General features: G+C 36.2%; 2 protein-coding genes across 19 annotated transcripts in view; one reads left to right on the forward strand and one right to left on the reverse strand.

The window, feature by feature from the left end:
* Nucleotides 1-6,609: 6,609 nt before the first annotated feature.
* Nucleotides 6,610-14,605, reverse strand: atg4c (autophagy related 4C, cysteine peptidase). 2 transcript variants are annotated; one of them, XM_077717860.1, is made up of 11 exons: nucleotides 14,451-14,605; nucleotides 14,242-14,356; nucleotides 13,522-13,605; nucleotides 12,823-13,035; nucleotides 10,971-11,313; nucleotides 10,602-10,672; nucleotides 9,139-9,341; nucleotides 8,953-9,031; nucleotides 8,113-8,189; nucleotides 7,340-7,459; nucleotides 6,610-6,941 (listed from the first exon to the last, which is right to left on the reverse strand). In XM_077717860.1, the coding sequence occupies exons 2-11, from the start codon at nucleotides 14,324-14,326 to the stop codon at nucleotides 6,774-6,776; spliced, it is 1,443 nt and encodes a 480-aa protein (XP_077573986.1). In that variant the 5' UTR covers nucleotides 14,327-14,356; nucleotides 14,451-14,605; the 3' UTR covers nucleotides 6,610-6,773. The 2 variants fall into 2 exon arrangements, with proteins under 2 accessions (XP_077573986.1, XP_077573987.1); XM_077717861.1 differs by having other exon boundaries at nucleotides 14,242-14,377; nucleotides 14,451-14,604.
* A 771-nt stretch (nucleotides 14,606-15,376) lies between these two features.
* Nucleotides 15,377-21,526, forward strand: part of dock7 (dedicator of cytokinesis 7) — a 37,355-nt gene continuing 31,205 nt past the window's right edge. For all 17 annotated transcript variants that reach the window (XM_077716478.1, XM_077716479.1, XM_077716481.1 and 14 more), the window contains exons 1-14: nucleotides 15,377-15,544; nucleotides 16,420-16,519; nucleotides 17,336-17,511; nucleotides 18,017-18,085; nucleotides 18,196-18,325; nucleotides 18,846-19,058; nucleotides 19,385-19,470; nucleotides 19,556-19,622; nucleotides 19,783-19,932; nucleotides 20,032-20,112; nucleotides 20,567-20,729; nucleotides 20,875-21,017; nucleotides 21,105-21,198; nucleotides 21,326-21,488. In XM_077716478.1, the coding sequence (XP_077572604.1) occupies nucleotides 15,507-15,544; nucleotides 16,420-16,519; nucleotides 17,336-17,511; nucleotides 18,017-18,085; nucleotides 18,196-18,325; nucleotides 18,846-19,058; nucleotides 19,385-19,470; nucleotides 19,556-19,622; nucleotides 19,783-19,932; nucleotides 20,032-20,112; nucleotides 20,567-20,729; nucleotides 20,875-21,017; nucleotides 21,105-21,198; nucleotides 21,326-21,488 (1,673 nt within the window). In that variant the 5' untranslated portion in view covers nucleotides 15,377-15,506. The remainder of the gene's footprint in view (nucleotides 15,545-16,419; nucleotides 16,520-17,335; nucleotides 17,512-18,016; nucleotides 18,086-18,195; nucleotides 18,326-18,845; nucleotides 19,059-19,384; nucleotides 19,471-19,555; nucleotides 19,623-19,782; nucleotides 19,933-20,031; nucleotides 20,113-20,566; nucleotides 20,730-20,874; nucleotides 21,018-21,104; nucleotides 21,199-21,325; nucleotides 21,489-21,526) is intronic.

Here is a 21,526-nt window from a genome sequence, read left to right on the forward strand (position 1 = left end):
TATTACATATTCTGCACAAGAAAGAAGGGGCCAAGACCTGCTTAAAAATATATTTTTAGTACTGAAAATTAATGTGTTCGCCGAAGCCACTGAATCACTTTAAATGTTCTTTTTTAGTATATTAGGTATATGTGTTGAAAAGACATATATTTCAATGAGGCCGAGTGCCCAGAGGTCTGAGAGTAATGGACGTTTTAATTTATTCATACCTTTAGTTGTTTCTACAACATTTTTCATTCCTTAGGATGGCAACATTTTCCAGTCTTAATCCCAACCTATTCATTAAATGCTACATATTTTGAATAAGACATTTTTAATCTTCTATTAATTACTCAGATTCATAAAAAATTAGGTTAGTGTTTTTGCAATGCCTTTAAACCTCAACAAATTACCATAAAGGGGAATGTATCCCTCATCAAAAAATATTTACAAATACAATTGATTATCCTTTATACTTTTACATTTTTTTTCATCCTATTTCTGTAATTCTGCTATATTCTATGTTATACTCAGTCTTAAACATATGCTCGTAACTTAAAAACCAACCAAAACTAAAATGATATACAACCGCCCAAAAAAAAAGAATATTCTGAAAGAAAAAAAACTGATAGTTTGATACATGAGTGAGAGAGGCCATCTACTTCAAGGTGGAAAGACCAGGAGCAAATGGCTCATGCCACTGTTTTATCTCTCAATTGCAATGTTCCATCCATTCTGAGAGAACTAATCATTTCTCTTTCCATAAAAAAATATGACATTTCTAACTGAGATGGTTGAGAAAATTGATCCAAAGACTGATTTGTGAAAAAAGGTTTCCCAACCACAAATCCAAAAACTCTAATTTTATGTAGTTTATTTATTTTGTTTTCATTGTATGCATCCCCTCGCATCATAACATACCAAACCATACAACCCATTTTATGCATCTATCATATCCCCATATCCCCACAATACTTAGAACGTGTGTACTTGGACAAAACAGCATGCTCACAATCTTGCCAAGCTGCACACATCCAGTCTAAACTTGCCACTATGCTCAACATAGGCATGCAATAAGAAAGAAACCGACAGTTATACAGCAGGCAATATCCCTGCTTTCAGACTATGTGCTCGTTTCGGAAGCATCTGCTTAGTAAAAGCTGACAGAGGGCTGGCCATGCCTGAGAGGGTAGGAGAATGAGAAATTTCAATGTACCTCTACATCACCTCTAAGATGCTCCCAGCACACACTATTCCTCACCCCCACACACATGCTTGCACACACAGAGATTCTCATTGGTTTCCTTGTCACCTCCTTAGATGGAAATTGAAATAGGTACACACATCCGTTATCTAAATGTTAACTCCAGTGGCCTTCTTGTTGTCACAGCCTGTAGGTAAGGTTAGCCAACACAAGGAAAGAAGCTTTGGCCCTATGCCATACATACATGGTGCTCGGTGTCTTCTCTTGAGGAAGGGAAATACATCTGTTAAGATCCAAATTATTTCTCCATCTATGTTTTAGGCTAATGACTTGACTGGATGTGCATTTTAAAGATTCTTTGACGATATATATAGTCTATATAGTCGCTTATTAATCAACCAATGTCAATGTCATTGAATTGGTTGTGGTATTTATATCGATTCGACCTTCTGATTAAGAGAACTGTCATTTAAACAATAAAAAAATCACAAAACAATTAAAGTGCTTGCAAAACTAGCAATATATATGCATTATTAAAACTATTTAAAGGGCAATTCAACAAAGATGCAACAAACGACGATCTGAGATAAGGTGATAAGGATTCATAAGGTTCTAAACCGATCTAAGCTTGCAATTGAAATTGTATTTGAAATTTCTATCTTAAACTTAAATCATTTGTTGAATTAGATGTTGAAGTATTGATATTTGCCATCCCATTAACACAATTGAAACTAAATTAGACATACTGTAGATTTCCAGATCCATTTCCTTTTGAAGACAAATAAACAACAAATAAACTATATGTGTGTGTGTGTGTGTGTGTGTATATATATATATATATATATATATATATATATATATGTATATATATATATATATGTATGTATATATATGTATATATATATGTATATATATATATATATATATATATATATATATATATATATATATATATATATATATATATATATATATATATATATATATATATATATGTATATATATATATATGTATATATATATATGTATATATATATGTATATATATATATATATATATATATATATATATATATATATATATATATATATATATATATATATATATATATATATATATATATATATATATATATATATATATATATATATATATATATATATATATATATATATATATATATATATATATATATATATATATATATATAAAATCACTTCATGGTACTTAAATTGACTAATTTCACATTATTACTATACAAGAGATATGCGTGATTGAGATTAGTAAGAGAATGGTCCATCTATTTATTAATTAATGTTTTTAATAACGCTGAAGAGTGTGACCTTGTGTGTTCTTTTGCCAATGTTCACACGACGGAACACATTTCAACTGTTCCTGTCCTGCATGGTGCTGAATAATCACAACATGATGACATTTGTCTGGCTTTCACTTGGAAGAGTTGTGTGTGGCATGCAATGCCTCAGCACTTGTTCTGCACATCCCGTAAGCTGCAGGCCGCAAGGGGCTAGAAACGAGACGGGCGGAAACAAGTGGGCCGTTGCGTGGACAGACTTGAGACTCTGAACATAGTCTTTAGCAGTACAGCTGGTATTTACGCCCTAACGGCTCCGGGATCCGAGTGCCGGATATATTTAGCAACCTAGAGATATCACGCTGAGCTGAAATTTCAATGTGAAGTACCTGTTTGAAGATGCATGGCATTCTACAAGGGTGGGCAAGGGCTACTGAGTATAAATCTAGCACCGGTGCACCTGGTGTGAAGACGGAAAGGGAGTGTGACACCTTTTGATTTAGAATCACTTACACACAACCAATCCAAACTTGTGTAAACTACTCACTATATAAAACTACCAGTGACTAGTCATCACTTTCAGCCCTTGAAACTTGCAATATTTTAATATTCAAGGAAATACATGCATTTTTAGTCCCAATCTCCGATTAACTGTTTCATGAATGAATTTTAATCATATTTTAGGTTTCACCCCTAGAACTACTCATTGAACTATACGTCCAATCAGTAGTGACATGGAGGGACAAATTCATGAACAAATGGTCATTTAAATAGAAAAAACATGTACATAGTTTTTATATATATATATATATATATATATATATATATATATATATATATATATATATATATATATATATATATATATATATATATATATATATATATATATATATATATATATATATATATATATATATATATATATATATATATATATATATATATATATATATATATATATATATATATATATATATATATATATATATATATATATATATATATATATATATATATATATATATATATATATATATATATATATATATATATATATATATATAAAGTGATTTTTTGACAAAATTGCATAGTGTAAAGATAACATTTTATGCAGCATTTAGCCACTGAATGGACTAATAGCCTCTCTTTTTTTTAACTTTGATTTAATACATTCATGCATATACTGTAACATTATTGCATAGCATATTTGTCTTGTGCATTATAATATTCTTTTCATTTATCTTCAGTAATAGTTCTACAAAAAGATCAAGGAGGAGATTATGGACAGAAAACCAATGAGGTGCATGGCAATCATGTCATGGCATGACAAATAACATCATAAAACCAGATTGTTCTGATGTAGGATCCAATCCCTTGGGAGTATATTTGCACGCAATTATTGTGATATTCTCTTATATAGTTGCAATTTGTACGAGTAGCACAGGCACGTTTGAATATAGTTCTGGGATTGAGGTCCCTAATCTGGGATGAATTTTGTATGTTCGACTTTATTGTGTCAATGCGAGTATGAACTACCATAAAAAATTGTCATAGAGAAAATTTCTAGGTGACTTTTCATAAATGTATAGCATAATTTGTTCTCATTCCTTCTTTTGTGCTTGGACGATGTCAATATGGCAACATTCTTTCTGTGCTATCTCCATCAATTTTAAGTTAAAAATGGTAACATTCTATCATGCATATTTATCAGCATTAGGAATTTCGTTTTGAGAAAGAAAAGGTTTATTAGCTGTTTCTTCCTTTGCCCAACGATTATATAAAGCATGTGTCTGTAGAATGCATAGTAAATGATTAAGACCCTTGTTGGGCGGGATTTCCTTGGCTACACACTATATTTTCAGGAATCTGCAATGTCGATGACATGTTAGGCAGCTGCCTTGAATAGCATGATCTGTGTGTACATATATGTGTGTGTATGAGAGTGATGGGCAGCTTTGTAAAGGCATATTCCATGTCCCCTGGGTGTGTGACTCAATAATCAAATATTCATACATGGCCTGTAAATACATGAAGAACACAGTGGACCCTCATAGTGTTCCGTGCCCCCCAGCACAAGCGCTCTTTCATGTTTCTGTCAAAAAGCCCATAATGCCCCATTTCGTCCTGACACCAGCTTCCATTCAAGCCGTGATCTTTGTATCTTATCCGCAAAAAGCTCAAGAATGTTGCCGCTCTTTTGCTCCAGCATACTTGATGTTCCGGCTTGGTCTCTACAAGCTGGGTGTCGTAGGCTAAAAACAACCAAGGAGGAACACACGGATCAGACAGGCGATCTAAATGATGCCTTTATGTGCTCTGCCATTACTTCTCTGTGGTAAGAAGGAGAACAGATAAGGGATTCTACTGTTCATCAATCTTCACCCTTGGCCTGGTGTTCCTGTAGAGGGGGCTTTTCCCGCCTTTAACAAGCAAGCCTCAACATAATACAAGAATTTGCATTGTACGGCAAAACAGTCTGGCATAGCTCAATCGGAGAGGGCATCGGACACAATCGCCATAGTAACAGAACACAAGGATATTTTCTTTTCCTCCAAAACAGAACACAGTTGCCGTCAGTGTCAGTAGGTCACATATTTTCCGGTGCCTGGTTAATGGCCTGGAGAGATGGTTGGCACATCCGATTTGTTTTAATCTACGGCATTTGACTTGCGGCGGAAGAGATTGAATGCGCTTTAGAAAACTCTTGGAGGTTACGAGCATTGAACATGAAGTGAATGAACCATGCGTATTCAAACCGAGTTTTATTCACATTAGCGTTTGGAAACCGTTTGCATTCTAGTGAGTATTGTTAATTGTTGCAAAAAGTTATTTTCAAAGTAAGAGGTGTTGCTATTGTTATTATTATGAACAGCTTAAAATCAATGAATGAAAGCGAATCACTCTGAACAATGATGATGAGATGCAATGAACGATAACATAATAGTTTTGTTCACTAAATCTATTATGGTTCTGCATGAACAACATGTCACTGTTGCATAAGTACTAAATTCTAAGTTCAAGACGCACAGAAACTATTTACCATTTTTTAACAACATTAAAAACAAAAAACTAAATAAAACATCTATTTACTGGGGTGCTTGAACCTAATCCAGCTAATTTTAGTTATAGGAAGCGCCTTGAACTGGTTCCCAGCAAATAGCAGGGCATGTAAAGTGAAACAAATTGTATAAAACAGAAATATGGAAAAAATATCCCAGAATATTTTCCAGGCAAAAGGCAGTACAGTAAATTAAATAAATATTCCAATCAAAATCTAGAATAACAAACAATAAATCCAGTCAATGATGACAAGTGAGATAAAAAAAAACAATCTCGATATGATAATTATTGTGATATAATAAAGATCATTCATTTATTTTGAGCCGCTTTATCCTCATTAGGGTTGTGGAGGACGCATCTTCATATTAAATTAAGGTTACAGTTGCCCGGTGGACGAGTGGTTTGTAAGTCTGGCTCACAGTTCTGGTGTCGAAAGTTCGATTGCAGGTCGGTCCTCAGTCTGGACTTAGAATTTTCTGAGCATTTTTGTAGCTTGTGCTATAGATTGCCCAAGACAATATTTTTTAATTTAAGGAGGAAAAATGTAGACATTTTAATATCTTGATATCGCAATGCTGTGAATATTGGGACATCTCTACTCTTGAGGTAGTAAATGTGACATAATCTGAGGTACAAAATATTTTTAAACTTTTGAATTGCACATTTCTAAAATGAATGATTGGTGAAGTGTAATTGGAAGAACAAACTATGAAATTCTTTGCAATCCAAATCAAAAATATTTATTTAACAGATTTATTTTGTAATACATACATTTGTCCTGAATAAATAAAAAAAAAAACTCAAATAGAATACAAGTTAGAAAGCGTCAGTGCAGCATGCTGGTCAAATGAAAGGAGTAACTTGAATGATTGTTTCTCATTTTTTTCTTCGATGTCAAATGTGTATTCTATTTTATTTTTTATTTTTATTTCTAGTGTGGGCTTGGAAATGCTTTAGATTAACTCAAGCCTGATCATCAGATTTCTCTAATTCCTATAGCAATCCATGCCAAAAAGTCATAGACATAGAATGAACTAGTATTTTTATTATATATATATATATGTGGTTGTCATTTCCACTGCTGTGATCGAGATATTCACATATAATTTAAACGCTGTTTTTCCAGAAAAGTCCAGTTTTATAATGTTCAATGTCACATCTGGCTCAGACAAGGTTTTCAGTCAAGGTCCATGTTTGCAGATATAAACTGTTCTGTCAAAGTAACACAAAGTCCCCAGCAGTGGTGACTGTCCTCATTGGGTCACGGATGAAGGGCCATTCTCTTTTTGGTGGGGTCAGGCTAGATGACAAGTCATAATCTCTACCATGACCTTGTACAATAGTGAATGCTGGGTATTTGTCATTTGGGGACGGTTGCAACACCTGCAACAACAACAGGTTAATGTTTTCAAGGTGTTCATTTTACAAGAATACGGTACATTTCCTTTTGAACTTTAATTTTTTTTGTGATTTTAGGTGCCTAATAAATAATTTGAATAATTCTGACGATTATCTATTCAAATGTAGACCTAATTTTATATTTCCTAGACATGGTGTGTGTGAGCCATCAAACTTATGAAAAACTGTTCTGAAGCTCCCTAGTTTTGACTGACCGCCTGTAATGGGAACAACAAGAAATAAACGGTTGGATGCTGACACCTACTGGAAAACCATATGAACAACATTATAGCTGGGGAACCTTAATCACCATTCAGCTATGATATTTGGACACATTTATTCACTCATTATAATCATTCTCAACTAGTTGAATACATTCTCACCTGAGAAAGCTCTTTGCTGATTTTCTCATAGTCTTGGCTACTTCTGGAGTAAAATCCTATCGTGCAGCTTGGATCCATCTTAGTGAAAGGCATCTTCTTCGGTGAAGGACAATGATAGGACTAAGCAAAAGAAGGCAGAATGCATCTTTCAAGTATTTCTCAAACTGAAAAACCAAGCAAATGTGTGATGCAATTCTATTCATCTACAGTCACCATGTCAAGACATTCACAGCATAACGATGCCTGTGTGGCTTTTCCCCAGGTACTCTGGTTATCTCCCACACCCCCAAAACATTCATGGTTGAAGCTTTGCACAATATAAATTGTCCCTACGGATGAGTGTGAGCATAAACTGTTGTTTGTGTCATTGTACCCTGTAATGTAACCCTAAACCGCTGCAAACAGTGGGTTGGGATAGGCTCCACAACCCCTGCAACCCATGCGAGGATAAGCGGTACGGAAAATGAATAGTAAATATGATATAGAACTGTGATAGATATAATTTTAGAGTCCTGTACTAGTACCAGTTAGGTATATAAATAACCTCAGCAAATCAGTAAATATAAGCAGATTGTATGGCAAGTTTTACTCTTAAATCTTATTCAATTGGACAAGTGTACCTAATCATCTGACTACTAAGTGTAAAGTAGCAGATGGCCCTATGTAATTGACTGATGGGCTGTTTTAAGATTCATACCATTAAGTACTAACAGGAATGATTACATTCCCATTACTCGGCTTCTTGTCAGCTCCTTTGTGTAGTTTCCTATTACCTGGAGAGGGAAATCGGTGGTGCTGACATCCACAAAAGACTGACAGTAATGAGGGTCCATGTAAATCAAGCTGTCATCTGCAAGGACAAAACATAAGACAAGTTATTTAAAAACATTGGCTCATTACAAAAATGTGCCTCCCACCAATTTCAGTGTAGGGTCGCTCAAAGTCACCTGGATACTGTATTGCGCTATCAAATATGCCTCCCACAAAGTTACTCCTTTTTAATATCTACCACAGGAGGATTAAATTCCACGTAATCAGATGCATTTCCACAAGGCGCATTCTTAACATCCACGAAAAAAGGTTTCCATTTAATTTTGTCCACGTATGGGAGTCTGCTGGGCGTGAAGATTACTTTTAAAAACATGCAATTATATGTGACGATTTGCATATGATGAATGCAGAGGTGAGCTGGGTCCCGACAGACAGAATGTATTGCTAGTCATTTAGACATCATTCAATGCTGTATTTCACAATGATAAAATGTAAATGCCTAAATATTGACTGCCAAGATGTACAACTGAAGGTTCCTCCCATCTTCTGAAGGTGATGAAGAGTGGCTCACTTTGAAACCTGGAAGAAATTATATGCATGCCTCTTATGGAAATCAATGACTTCTCACAACTTGGGAGGTTTACTTGTGATAAATGAGTGAGACTTTGACAGGTCAGAAAGAATAAAGAAAGCGCTGCATCACTTGCTTCGTCTCAGCTTTTACTATGTGCAAACAGGAATATATTATCTTGTTTCACTTTTGCTTATAAAGAAAAGGTGTATTATGCAAAACAACACCCTATTTCAGTCGGTTATAATTCGTACTCAGTGGAAACGCTCACCTTGAAAGCCTACAAAATAGCAGGCCTGCTTGGGCTTCCCTCCAATGATGCCAATGCAGTATTCCAAACTTAGTATTCTCTATTAAACACAAAATAAAACAAGTGGTATAATTTTTGTGTGGTCTTATCATATAATTTAATTGACAATACAAATACTGTCAGTATGTACAAGGTTGTATATTTTACCTTTGCAAGATTAAAGTACTCAGGGTTGGTCTTTTCCCCTCCGAGTCGCACAGGAATGAGAATGATAACACCTCGACTGTCAGCTACGGTGAATGGAGACACTAATTGGTTGCTTTGTGGAGGGCACAGGTCATCAGACGTTCCAGCTGAAGCTTGCCCAGCTTTGGGTACCATGTGGCTGTCAATCACATCACCGCTATACACTGGACAAGAGGAGTAGAACTACAGTCAGAATACATTTTCAGTTGTTTATATCTTTCTTTTATACTTATTGATGTGAAGTGTGATGACGGTCACACTTTTTATGATAGAGAGATACTCAAAAGCCTGTGTGTAGTAGTCTAAATATAGCAAAGGGTGAGTCTGCAGGAAGCAAAGCGTTGTTTTAGACAGGAATGTAGTGGGCAAACTATTCCACAAAGAGCTGGTGGGGGTTCAGGTTATCATTTCAACCCATAGAGAGGACAGCTTTTCACCAGTCTGGTGTCCTACAAGTGCAATCAGTAGATTGCAGTCAGGTGCCTCTGGTTTTCTGCAGAAATCTCACTGGTTTAACTGTTTGTGTTGGATCGGTTTGAACAAAAATCTGCACCAACAGCATCCCTCCACTTCAAAGAAGAAAATTGGAAATTTAGTGCTCACACTGACATTCCCATTGAAACTAATCTAATACATCGAGGGCAGAGTAGAAAAAAAATATAAGGTCTAGACCACATGTGTCAAAGTGGCGGCCCGGGGGCCAAATCTGGCCCGCCGCATCATTTTGTGTGGGCCAGGAAAGTCAATCATGAGTGCCGACTTTCTGGTTTTAGGATTACATTAAAATGAAGAGTATAGATGTATATTAAATTTCCTGATTTCCCCTATTAAATCAACAATTGTAATTTTTTTATCCATTTTTTCTTTTTAGTTCAAAAATCAGTTTGTAAAATCTAAAAATATCTAAAAAAAAAGCTAAAATAAACATTGTTTTAGATCTATAAAAAAACTGAATATTCAGGGCATTTAGTCCAGTTTATTTAATCCATTTATTTGAAAAAAAAAATCTAAATATTATATCTAAAATGGTCCGGCCCACGTGAAATCGAGTTGACGTTAAAGCGGTCCGCGAACCAACCCGAGTCTGACACTATTGAGTAAAAAATAGGGCTATAATTACTGAAAACTGTAGCAACAATTAAAAAGACATTGGTAAAAAAATATCACCTTAATGGTATTTAACCAAGCATTACATTCTAATGTTGTTTGATGGGCATCTCAGCTCTACTTTCTTCCATCCGTATTTTACCATATCACCCTGCCCAGACCATTTTGTCCGATGACTGAACTGGTCTGTTTTGATCAATTTTGGATTACTACTTTAGTCACTGTTGTCCTTTCTTTTCTAGCACCTACAATTTGATTTGTTTTAAAAAGTAGCACCTGTGCTCAAGTGAATTTTATCAACCGACCATTATTCATACCTGTACAGTCTTGGGAGATATAAGAAGTAATACTGGCTAAGGCAGGCTCTTTCACTTCATCTATCGCCTTCCTGCAAAAAGAAGGAAGACTGAGTATGCTGGAGAGAGTGAGCTATGTCTTAAGTTTATATGTGAAATGTAACAGTTAGCTGTTATCTTAGCAGTTGGTCTTCAGGGTGGATATGTACATGTGTTGCCATTTATTGTCGGCTAAACATTTAAACCATGAAATATCTTGGACTTCAATGCCTTTTGAAAATGGGTAAATGTGTCATATTATTTTACCGTGCTCTGGGTAAAAAAAATAAAATAAAAAATGTGACTTTAACAAAATTTTCCTTTGTATAACTCTCGGTAACTAGTACTTACTTGAGAATGTGCGCTACAGCAGCAGGTCCATACCAGTCCCCTGCCTTTCTCCCAAATGTCAGGCCGCAATGCACCAATCTGTGCAAACCCAACTGTGCGGATGGGTTGTCCCCAAACCAAGAAACCAATGTTCGGTGGTACATTTCTTTTAAGTGGGAATCTGCTTCCTCTGCTGACGCGGGTGCTTGAGACTGAGGTACAGCAGAGGCTTCAGGATCGGAGGGCCTGTTGCGGGTACTATGTAAAGACGTCTCCAAGGATTCAAACAAATGCTTGGCTGCATTGGTGGTCCACGTTTCAGCATCCAAACACTGGAGTTGTAGTGCTTCGGACCATGTCCAATCTTAAAAGAAAATTATGAAGAAAAAAAAAGATGTATTATTATGCCTTTGCAGGATGAGCCGATAAAAGCAAATGTCATCATTATTTTCCATAAATGTTGTTTCACATTGCCATTAATATATTATTTTGTTCATGTGTAGAGTTTGGTGTACTTTGGTGTTATTATGAGTGATGTAGTAACTTGCTTAAATTTGGAAAATGCATAAAATACACGTAAAACTCAGGGTCTTCCGTTTTTTTCCGTTTGCTATATTGCAGGACATCAATTATGGAAAGTAATGAGAGGTAATAATTTCAACAGCTCTTTCCTGATCATGACCTGAAAGTTTTATATTTTACATCACTATTAAAAAATATAGTCTTTCAGGACTTGATTTGAATCTTAAGCACTCCAGAGAACAAAAAAAGGTATCTAATTATACATCTGAATGACATTGTGTTTCACATTAAATACATCTTCTTACAAACAGGTTGAGAAATGAAAGTGGAGAAAATGGAATTGTCCCTATCTATAAAATAGAAGAGTGAAATTTGAAACATTGACAATATGACCTTGATGCAACGATAATCAAAATGAAATTGATCAATAAAGATCTTTAAATGACCATTAGTCATTTTATTTGAGAAATATTTCATTGATAGCATATTTTACAATCGGCAAAAGAGCCCGTTTTAAATATTGTTTTATAAATGACTGCAATAAAATGGCATGCCATCTCGTCATGAGGACTCAAAGTCAAAGACACTTCAATAAATGAAGCCGAGTGGTAAATAATTCATTCAAATACAAAAATCGAAACCATTTTGATTCTAGGTAAGAAAACTTAAAGACAGTGTTTAAGATCCATCAACCTATCAAATACCGCTTATACAGTACATGGTCACAAGGAGGCTTTAATTAAAGTAATTCCAGTTCCCAGAACACACATAAGCAAGAGCAATGAAAAGAAGCAGCCAATAATTATACAAGTGATTTTCATACCAGCAAAATAATTGATTATTTCTCAAGAGACTAAATGCCAAATACACAGTAGCTAAAAAAAATGAAATAGGAATAACTGAATTCAAGCACAGTGGAGTCTCAGTTTTACCTTTTTACCAATGATTATTAGTCCTTCCCCCTCAGGAATTTTAATAATATAACATAATTTAACATCATGTTGTTCTTTCTACATCAAATAAACCACAATTTATGGTTTTAAAATGTTTTTAAATTAACCTTTGTGCTGTTTTGTGTGTATACACGACAAGTGATTATATTGAAGGATAACGGATGCAGATAATGAGGAATTTAAGAATTTAATTTTGTCACTTATATTGTATTTTAAATTATTTGAATGCATTGTGTAGTGGAATGGAATAATGGAAAAATGCATTTCACTATGCATAGACAGCAATGCACTTAAAAATCCCTATAACACTAAAGGTCTTTGAAACTTTGCAGAAAGTGATATAAAAGTTCACAAGGCAGTAAAGGGAAAAAAAGATCTGATGAGTTAAGGCCACTTACCTCTGCCCAAGAAGTGAAGAACAAGAGCCTGAGCCAACATCATCTGCCCAGCCCGCAGCATGCAGCCCCAGCCACAGTCAGATGTTAGACTAGAGCAGGGCAGGGGGTGAAACCCTTGTCTGTATGTTAGCCATATACGAGAACCAAAATCCTTGCGGAAATCTTCTATATTTCCCATGACAAAGTCCGTATTTGAAGCTTCCAAGCTGGCCTCTGAAACAGGTTCCAAATGAGTGAATTACAAGGTTAGGTCTCTCTCAAGGTCTAATGTAAATTTAAAAAAAAAAAAAAAACACTGAATGCATCTAATGTAACTCTGCCTTCGATTGTAGAACAATTTGTGGATATACTTTAGATAATAAAAATACAGTTTAATGCAATTTGTGACAATTTTTACCATTAGTAATACATAACTTTAAATTACCAATATAACAAAAAACATTGTTAAATGTGTAACTCACTCTATTATATTATTGGGTATTTACATAAAATTTACAAATGACTAGTCACAGCAAAGTTATATTGTATCTTCAATCAATTGTCACAATGTGTAATGCACAATTATTTGAGGACATTCTAACTCTAGTTACAAAGAACTTATCAATTGTCAAAAGAATTTAAAACAAAAAAAAATAAGAGCATCTAATGCTACCCTTGCAAATCTTACAACAGGTTGAGAAGCTTTGAAACATACTATACCGTCATTCTTAAAATGGTAGCACTTTCCCAAGAGAAGAACAGTAGAATTTCTGCTGAATGAGGTCTTTGACTTTAGAGCCCAACCTAAAATACACACGATTTTAAAACACAGCTATTTAGAAGAAATCTGACTTCACACAGTCTTGACAACTAACACAAAATTAAACAAAACAAAGTAAGATAACTGCGGTGGGTGCCCCAGAGTTTGAGTAAATTAGCACGTGTGTATCACAGTGGGTGTCCTGGGTTCTAATTCAGGTCGGTCCACCTGTGTGGAGTTTGCATGTTCTCCTAGGCCCTGTGTGGGTTTTCTCCGGGTTCTCTGATTTCCTCCCACATTCTAAAAACATGCATGGTAGAATGATTGGGGACTCTAAATTGCCTCTACGTACGAGTGTGGGAGTGAATGGTTGTACGCCAAGTCGTGCCCTGCGATTGGCTGGCCAGATATTCAGGGTGTTCCTGCCTCTGACCCGAAATCAGATGGGATAGGCTCCAGCACCCCCCGCGATCCTACTGAGCATAAAGCGGTTGAGAAAATGAGATAAGAGTAGATTATAATCAGTCACGATAACACCATCACACACAAGCAGATAGGTTTTTGATGGCTTAGCAATGCGTCCTGACAAAATATGTGCTAATTGGCATCTGTTTTGAATGAAACTGTCAGATTTTAGGTGAGCGCGTGTTTGTGCGTTCTGCCCCTCAAGTTCAACTTACTGTACTTGACATTGTGCCACATGGACATAAACTTTGTCTTCATTTTTTCCATCTCGCCGCTCCCTTCAGTCTCCATTTGGACCATACGGGGATGCAACCCATTCCAAGAGAAATACTGGCAAGGCGTATATATTCACTTTGTTTAGAAATAAAACATGGCAACTATAAGAAACAAATTGTGCCATCATGACTATAATATTGCAATTTACCTTTTTCAGGGTGAAGATCCTCGAAGTAATGTCACACTCTGAGGACTACGTAATAAACATAATGTTTTGCGTATGCGTTAAGTAGCAGCGGAACATACAAAACTGTAAAATACCAGTGTTTATATTTTGAGGAAGTACTCTCGGGGAGGCCATCTTCTCGCGATGTTTCTGATAAATAAAAGACACCGGAAGTATGTTGATGTTCGATTTTAATGAGAGATTTCACCGACTGAGCGGTGCTAAAAGTTAAATCTCACTCACTCAAACGCACTAAAACTTACTTGCGTTTGTTATTAGTATTATACACTCAATGAATGCATTAAAAAATAAAATTAAAAGAATTAACACATTTGATGCAATCGGCAACAATACAGGTCAAGTTGTTAACCGTTAAAACATTCTCATTTTCATTTTCATCTCTGATTAGCCTCATCTGGGTTGCGGGGTGCTGGAGCCTATCCCGGGGCACACATTGAATTGAAAACTTTATTGTCGTTTTACAAGTATAATGATATTTAAAGCTTCACCATGAATTGCACAAGTAAATGAGCATTAAATAATAATCGTAAATAATAAGAGATAATACTAAACAATAATAAATAATCAACAAAAAGTAAGAGACGGACAATCTGTCTTACATGCAATCATATAACTAATCAACCCGACCCACGTGACTCATGCTTGCTGTTATTGTACATATTTATTGATAATTATTTAATTTTTCAAAACACAGACAAACACGGATTTTTTTCTTTCGAAATACCATACGTACATTTAAATGTAAAAAAAAATAGGAATAAAAAGATTTTCAAATTAAATAGAAATGCATATATAAAACCAGGATTTATATCATGTAAAGAATGTTAAACTAAGAATTGGTCATGTTGCTTAATTTGCGTGGATACGCGCTGCACACCATTACAACCATTACGGTAAAATGGGAAGCTCCCATTCTCTAGTTTTCCCGTTTTCCCGATGGCCGTAGTGGGTGAGTGAGTGGAATTTGCTGGCTGCCACACTGGGAATATCGTTGAAGCATACCGAGCGGCCACTGCCATGGCTGAACGCCGCGCCTTCGCCCAAAAGATCAGCAGGTAAAACGTGTTTGGAACGGTCAAACCGAGCAGTTGTAGACTTGCGTAGCCGACAGACCACCGCCGAACCAACCCAAATGGAAAGAGGCCCTAACGCCAACATAGCACCGTTGTACTCAGCTAGCTTGTTAGCCGTACTGCCAAAGATGCTCAGACCCACCCAGAAAAAGGAATGAATTCTTTGCAAAAGACAAAATCGTTTGGATAACTGTAAATGGGCCGAGCAAACGACCGGGTAGTGTTTGTGTAATTAGCGGTTTATGACAACAATAGGAATACCGTTAGATAGTTAGAATAGGTAGCTCTCTGTTGTCTTTTAGTTTACAATGTTGTTATTACCACAAAAGTAGATGTTTCGTTAAGCATACTGTGTGGAGGAGTACTCAGCTCATTTCTGGACAATAGAAGATCCAAGATTAAATGTGTGCAAGATAAACAACAATGATTTTTCTGTCCTTCAGATGGATGTAAATAATCTCTTTAACAATGGGCTCTGCTGTCAGATGCCACCACCTCTCCACCTTTCTTTCTGCCCATCTCTAATATATATATGCATTTAATTATGTATAATAGAGATGCAACAGAATGAACAGTTTGGCTAAAATGGAAAACTGAAAGTGAGGAAAAATATGCTGTAAAAGGAATCAACATAACAAATAATATTTATATTGTTTTTTGCTTGTTTGTTTTTATATGCATAATTAATTAGATTCATATTTTTGTCGGTTTTGGGTTTACCAAAGAAAAATTACAGGCATTTTAACTCCTTCATTGTGTGTGATGTTAAATAAGATGTGTTTTGAGTTAGTGATTATTTTTAAAGCTTTACCAATTAACCGTAATTGATGAAACTTTTTTATTTTATTTTTTTGCAGGACTGTGGCAGCAGAGGTCAGAAAGCAAATAGCGGGCCAGTATGGGGGCTCCCCACAACTCTTCAAGAATATCAACACTGGTGCCATACCAAGTAGCACGGTATGTAGGCTTAACCACATTGACAAACAAGTCCAATATTTGGAACAGGAACCAGCCTAAAAAGTGGATTTTCATGAGATGAGCACACTCTGTTCCACGGCCAATCCCGTAATTTTAAAGAGCCAAATAATCTGTGCACATATGAAAGGAATCTAATTCTTAATCTTATTCTTACGAGCAGCAGGTAGGAATTTAGGATAATCTGTTGATAAGAGATGCTTGTATGTAAACTACAACTTGGGCAAATAAAGTGTAAAAGATAATTCACATGCCACTGGTTGGAATGCAGAGACACACCAACACGCCAAGCAAGAGGGACTTTTCTGGATTTCACCTGTCGCTTGTATGGTGAAAGCTTGCTCACATGATGAGACTTATTTTCTCTTATAACAATTCAAAACCCCACAAGGTGTGGTGTTTGTATGATGAGGGTCCATTTTACTGGCTTGGATCAATATCTGATTTTAAAAACTGATGCAATTTTGTAAGCAAAGTAGAGTTCTGTTTTAAAAATTACAAATTTGTTCAAATAGTCCCATGACTATTTTTTATTCTGTGGACACGCCCATTGTGGACACGCCCATTATGTGCATTTCATAAACAATTAAAAAATGATCTAGCGGTATTTTTCTTAGCTAATTTCTGGCTTCCTATTGTAGTATTTTTTTACATGGATACATACTACAAATAATAATAATGATGATCAGAATTCAAATGTATATAGTGCTTTCCACGATGCCCAGCTTTTCACATGACATATGTGTGGTTGACTGTCCTCAACTAGTAATTCTTTCCCACGATTTGGTCATTCTCCAGGTTCCACTCACAGAGGCAGTGGAGCCAGTGGATTTCGAGGAGTACCTCATCACTCACCCTCCCATTGTGGAGTCAGGACCACTTAGAGATCTCATAGAGTTTCCCCCTGATGACATTGAAGTCATCTACACACCCAGAGACTGTCGCACGGTCGTACAGGCTGTCCCAGAGGAAGGGTAAGGATTTGCCAACAAACTGGACACCACTCCCCAAAACATAGAGGGGTTATAGGAGGTTTGGGAATTCACAAACCGATAGAATATTAGATCACATAACATCATAGGCCAGCCCGGCCGCTGACTGGGTTGTGTGTCGGCTTCACAACTCTGGGGTCCTGGGTTCAAATCCAGGTTGGTCCACCTGTGTGGAGTTTGCATGTTCATCTGAGTGGGTTTTCTCCAGGTACTCTGGTTTCCTCCCACATTCCATAAACATGCATGGTAGGCTGATTGGAGACACTAAATTGCCCCTAGGTATGGGTGTGAGTGCATGGTTGTCCATCTCCATGTGCCCTGCAATCAGCTAGTCAACGATTTGGGTTGTCCCCCGCCTCTGGCCCAGAGTCAGCTGGGATAAGCTCCAGCACCCCCCATTACTATTATTTCGATGCCACATGAGGGCAGCATAATCAGAGACTGGTGACATTAAAAACATCTTTTTACTGTACATTTCTGCTTTCAGGGACACCGACCATCATGTGAGAGACTGTGTCAGATCGTATACTGAGGACTGGGCCATAGTGAACAGAAAGTAAGACTTTATTGTTTTAATTAAAGTAGACATTCTGTTTTAAACAAGATGGTGACAATAGATGGGAATACATTGATTTCAAATCAAACTAAATATCATGTTGCTTTCAGATACCACAAACTTGGTACAGGTTTTAATCCTAATTCATTGGATAAGCAGAAGGAACGCCAGAAGGGTTTGCCCAAACAAGTGTTTGAGGCTGATGAATTACCGGACAGCAGTAGCTACCAAGACGATCAGGTACCAATGTAGGCCTTAGTAATGTGTTTGATTGATGTTCTAACTCAAGGGAGGCTTACTCCAGTACTCGATAGCCTCTATCTGGTCTGTTTTCCATATCTCCCTCCACCAACACACCTGAATCAAATAATCTGGACCAGTATCGAGCTTCTGCTCTTCTTGGTGACGAGTTGATCATTTGATTCAGGTGTGGTAGAGGAGGGAGATATGGAAAACCGACTGGATAGGGACTCCCAAGGACCGGACTTGTCCATCTCTGTTCTAATTCCTGGTACTTGTTTTCTGCAAGATTTAAAGTGCAGAATTCTATGAGGTTGAGTCTGATGAATATTATTATAATATACAGTGCTACTTAGAAATTCCAAAGACCCTGAAAATGTTTTATGTTAGGTTTCATCTTTTACATTAAATTGCCATAATAAAACAACTTGATATTCAAATTTTGTAGAAAGAACTGTACTTACTGATACGATATGTCCTATACTGTCGGCTTTACTCAAATATACTGTTTTTTTAATAGGATGACCTTAAGCGGCGGTCGATGTCCATTGATGACACCCCTCGGGGTAGCTGGGCTTGCAGCATATTTGACTTGAAAAATTCCCTCCCTGACTCTCTCCTGCCACATCTCCTCGATCGTTCCCCCAATGAAGAAATTGATAGACACAATGAGGATCAACGCAAGACCAACCGCCATCGGGAACTCTTCGCTCTGCACCCAGCTCTTGATGAGGTCTAGTTTACATTGTACACCTTTCTGGGCAGTTTTTTATAGTGGACCATCAGCTGTGTTTTCAATAGGAATGTCTGAGTTATTTATGAGTTACTAATGGCCTAAATTGCCTGTCTTGCACCACAAGACCTTAATTTGTTCATTAGTTTTGGTAATTGCATGAGGTCTAAACACCTAAATGAACTGAATAATACAGTAAAGTAGACATTATTAGAATACAGTATTTACCACTTAGCACATATACATTTCTGTTTGTTGGTATTTTTCAAATGTAGATTTCTTTAAACAATTAATTACCATAATGTGTTTACATAACTCATTTATAGGAGGACCCCATTGAGCGGCACTGTGTGCCTGAAGTTCCGAAAGAACATTTTGGCCAAAGGCTGCTTGTCAAGTGCTTGTCCTTAAAGTATGTGGTGGGAAAATTTTTGAGGGAAAACACTTTGCTCATTGTTTAACTTTACTGATAAACTTGTTTTTGTTTTTCGCTTTAGGTTTGAGATTGAAATTGAACCCATATTTGCCTGTTTAGCTTTATATGATGTCAAGGAAAAGAAAAAGGTAAGAAGGCATATATATATATTTTTTTTTTCTTTATTTATCTTTTTATTTATTTTATTTTTTTAATTGACTTACTTTAATGCTTATTGCACAAGTGACATCATTCTGTATTCTCTATCCAGAGTACAAGAAGAAATACTAATTATTTGTATATTAACAGATATCGGAGAACTTTTTCTTTGACCTGAATTCCGAGCAGACGAAAGCAATGCTGCGTCCACACACTCAGTCTGCAGCCATTTCCACGTTAGCACGGTCTGCTATATTTTCTATCACCTATCCCTCTCAGGATGTCTTCCTTGTCATCAAGGTCAGCCACTTATGATTTTATCACACAATATTCTCAGTCATATTTAAAAATCTTAACAAGACAATTATTCTTTTGTGGCACAAAAACTTGTACGTTCAGTTGGAGAAGGTCTTACAGCAAGGAGATATTGGCGAGTGTGCTGAACCATATATGGTCTTCAAAGAATCTGATGCTACCAAGGTACATGTAACGTGAGAATATGGGCTTTTGTAATAGTTACCCAGGGGTGGCGAAAACATGGCTCTTGAGCCGCATGCGGCTCACGACCAAAATGAATGCGACTCAGCCTCTTACCATATTTTTGTATATATATATGGGTCTTTGCCTCGTTTCTCATTTCTTTTATTTTTATTCTTTCTTAAAACACGAATATTTACCAGGGCCTCTTAAAAACAAATAATAAATTATTGTTAAAAAATAATTTGATGGATTGGAATTTTTAATGCTGCTTCTGATGTAAGGTGTGGCTCTTTGACTCTCACAGTTTAAAATCTTTGCTCTTTGTGTCTCATTTGTTTGCCACCCCTGGTAAATACCATTTTCAACAGTGCCTCTACATGCTTTATGAAAAAGAACTTAATGTTCAATCATTAAAAAAAAAGTTTAACGTATTGTTATGGTGTCTTTGTTGTAGAATAAAGAAAAATTGGAGAAACTCCGCAGTCAGTCAGAGCAATTCTGCCAACGCCTTGGCCGCTACCGTATGCCTTTTGCATGGACGGCCATCCACCTGATGAATATTGTCAATAGTGCTGGCAGTCTTGAGAGGGATACAGAGCTGGAGATGAGCCTTTCAGGTTTTGTTTTTTTTACATTTTGTGATTATTGTGAGTGTAAATGCAACATCATATAATTCAATATCAAAGGACTAAGTTGACTGATTTCTTTTTTTTTACCTGACAGTTTTTTTACTACCATATTGACTCGCCTTTTTTTATACAGAGAGAAAAGGCTCATGGTCAGAAAGGAGGAACTCAAGCATCATGGGAAGGCGATCTCTAGAAAGAACTGCCAGTGGAGATGAATCATGTAGTCTAACTGGTTTCAGACCTGCTACTCTAACCATCACTAACTTCTTTAAACAGGTCTATATAGTCTCAAATGTACTCTTAATTAGATAAACCAAGTGTCATGCAACATATCCAAAGTTACTTATGTTTTGTTTATTTTAGGAGGGTGACAGGCTGAGTGATGAGGATTTGTTTAAGTTTCTTGCTGATATGAGAAGACCTTCTTCAGTGTTGCGGAGACTCAGACCCATCACAGGTATAAACAGCCGTGTTACATTTAAGAAGGATATTATCAGATTTAATTCCATTTTCCATTATTAACTGCATCAATAATAATTCTTCCAGAAACTCATCCTTATTTCTCTCTTTGACTTTCCCTGTAGCCCAGTTAAAGTTGGACATTTCTCCTGCTCCGGAGAACCCCCACTATTGTTTGACACCTGACCTCCTCCAGGTTAAACCATACCCGGACAGTAGAGTGCGTCCAACCAGGGATATTTTGGAGTTCCCTGCCAGGGATGTGTATGTGCCAAACACTACATACAGGTACAAGATTTCTTCCCTTCTTTTATTTATTGTTTTAA

This window comes from Stigmatopora nigra, chromosome 5 (assembly GCF_051989575.1).
Source record: "Stigmatopora nigra isolate UIUO_SnigA chromosome 5, RoL_Snig_1.1, whole genome shotgun sequence".
In the NCBI taxonomy this organism is placed as follows: Eukaryota; Metazoa; Chordata; class Actinopteri; order Syngnathiformes; family Syngnathidae; genus Stigmatopora; species Stigmatopora nigra.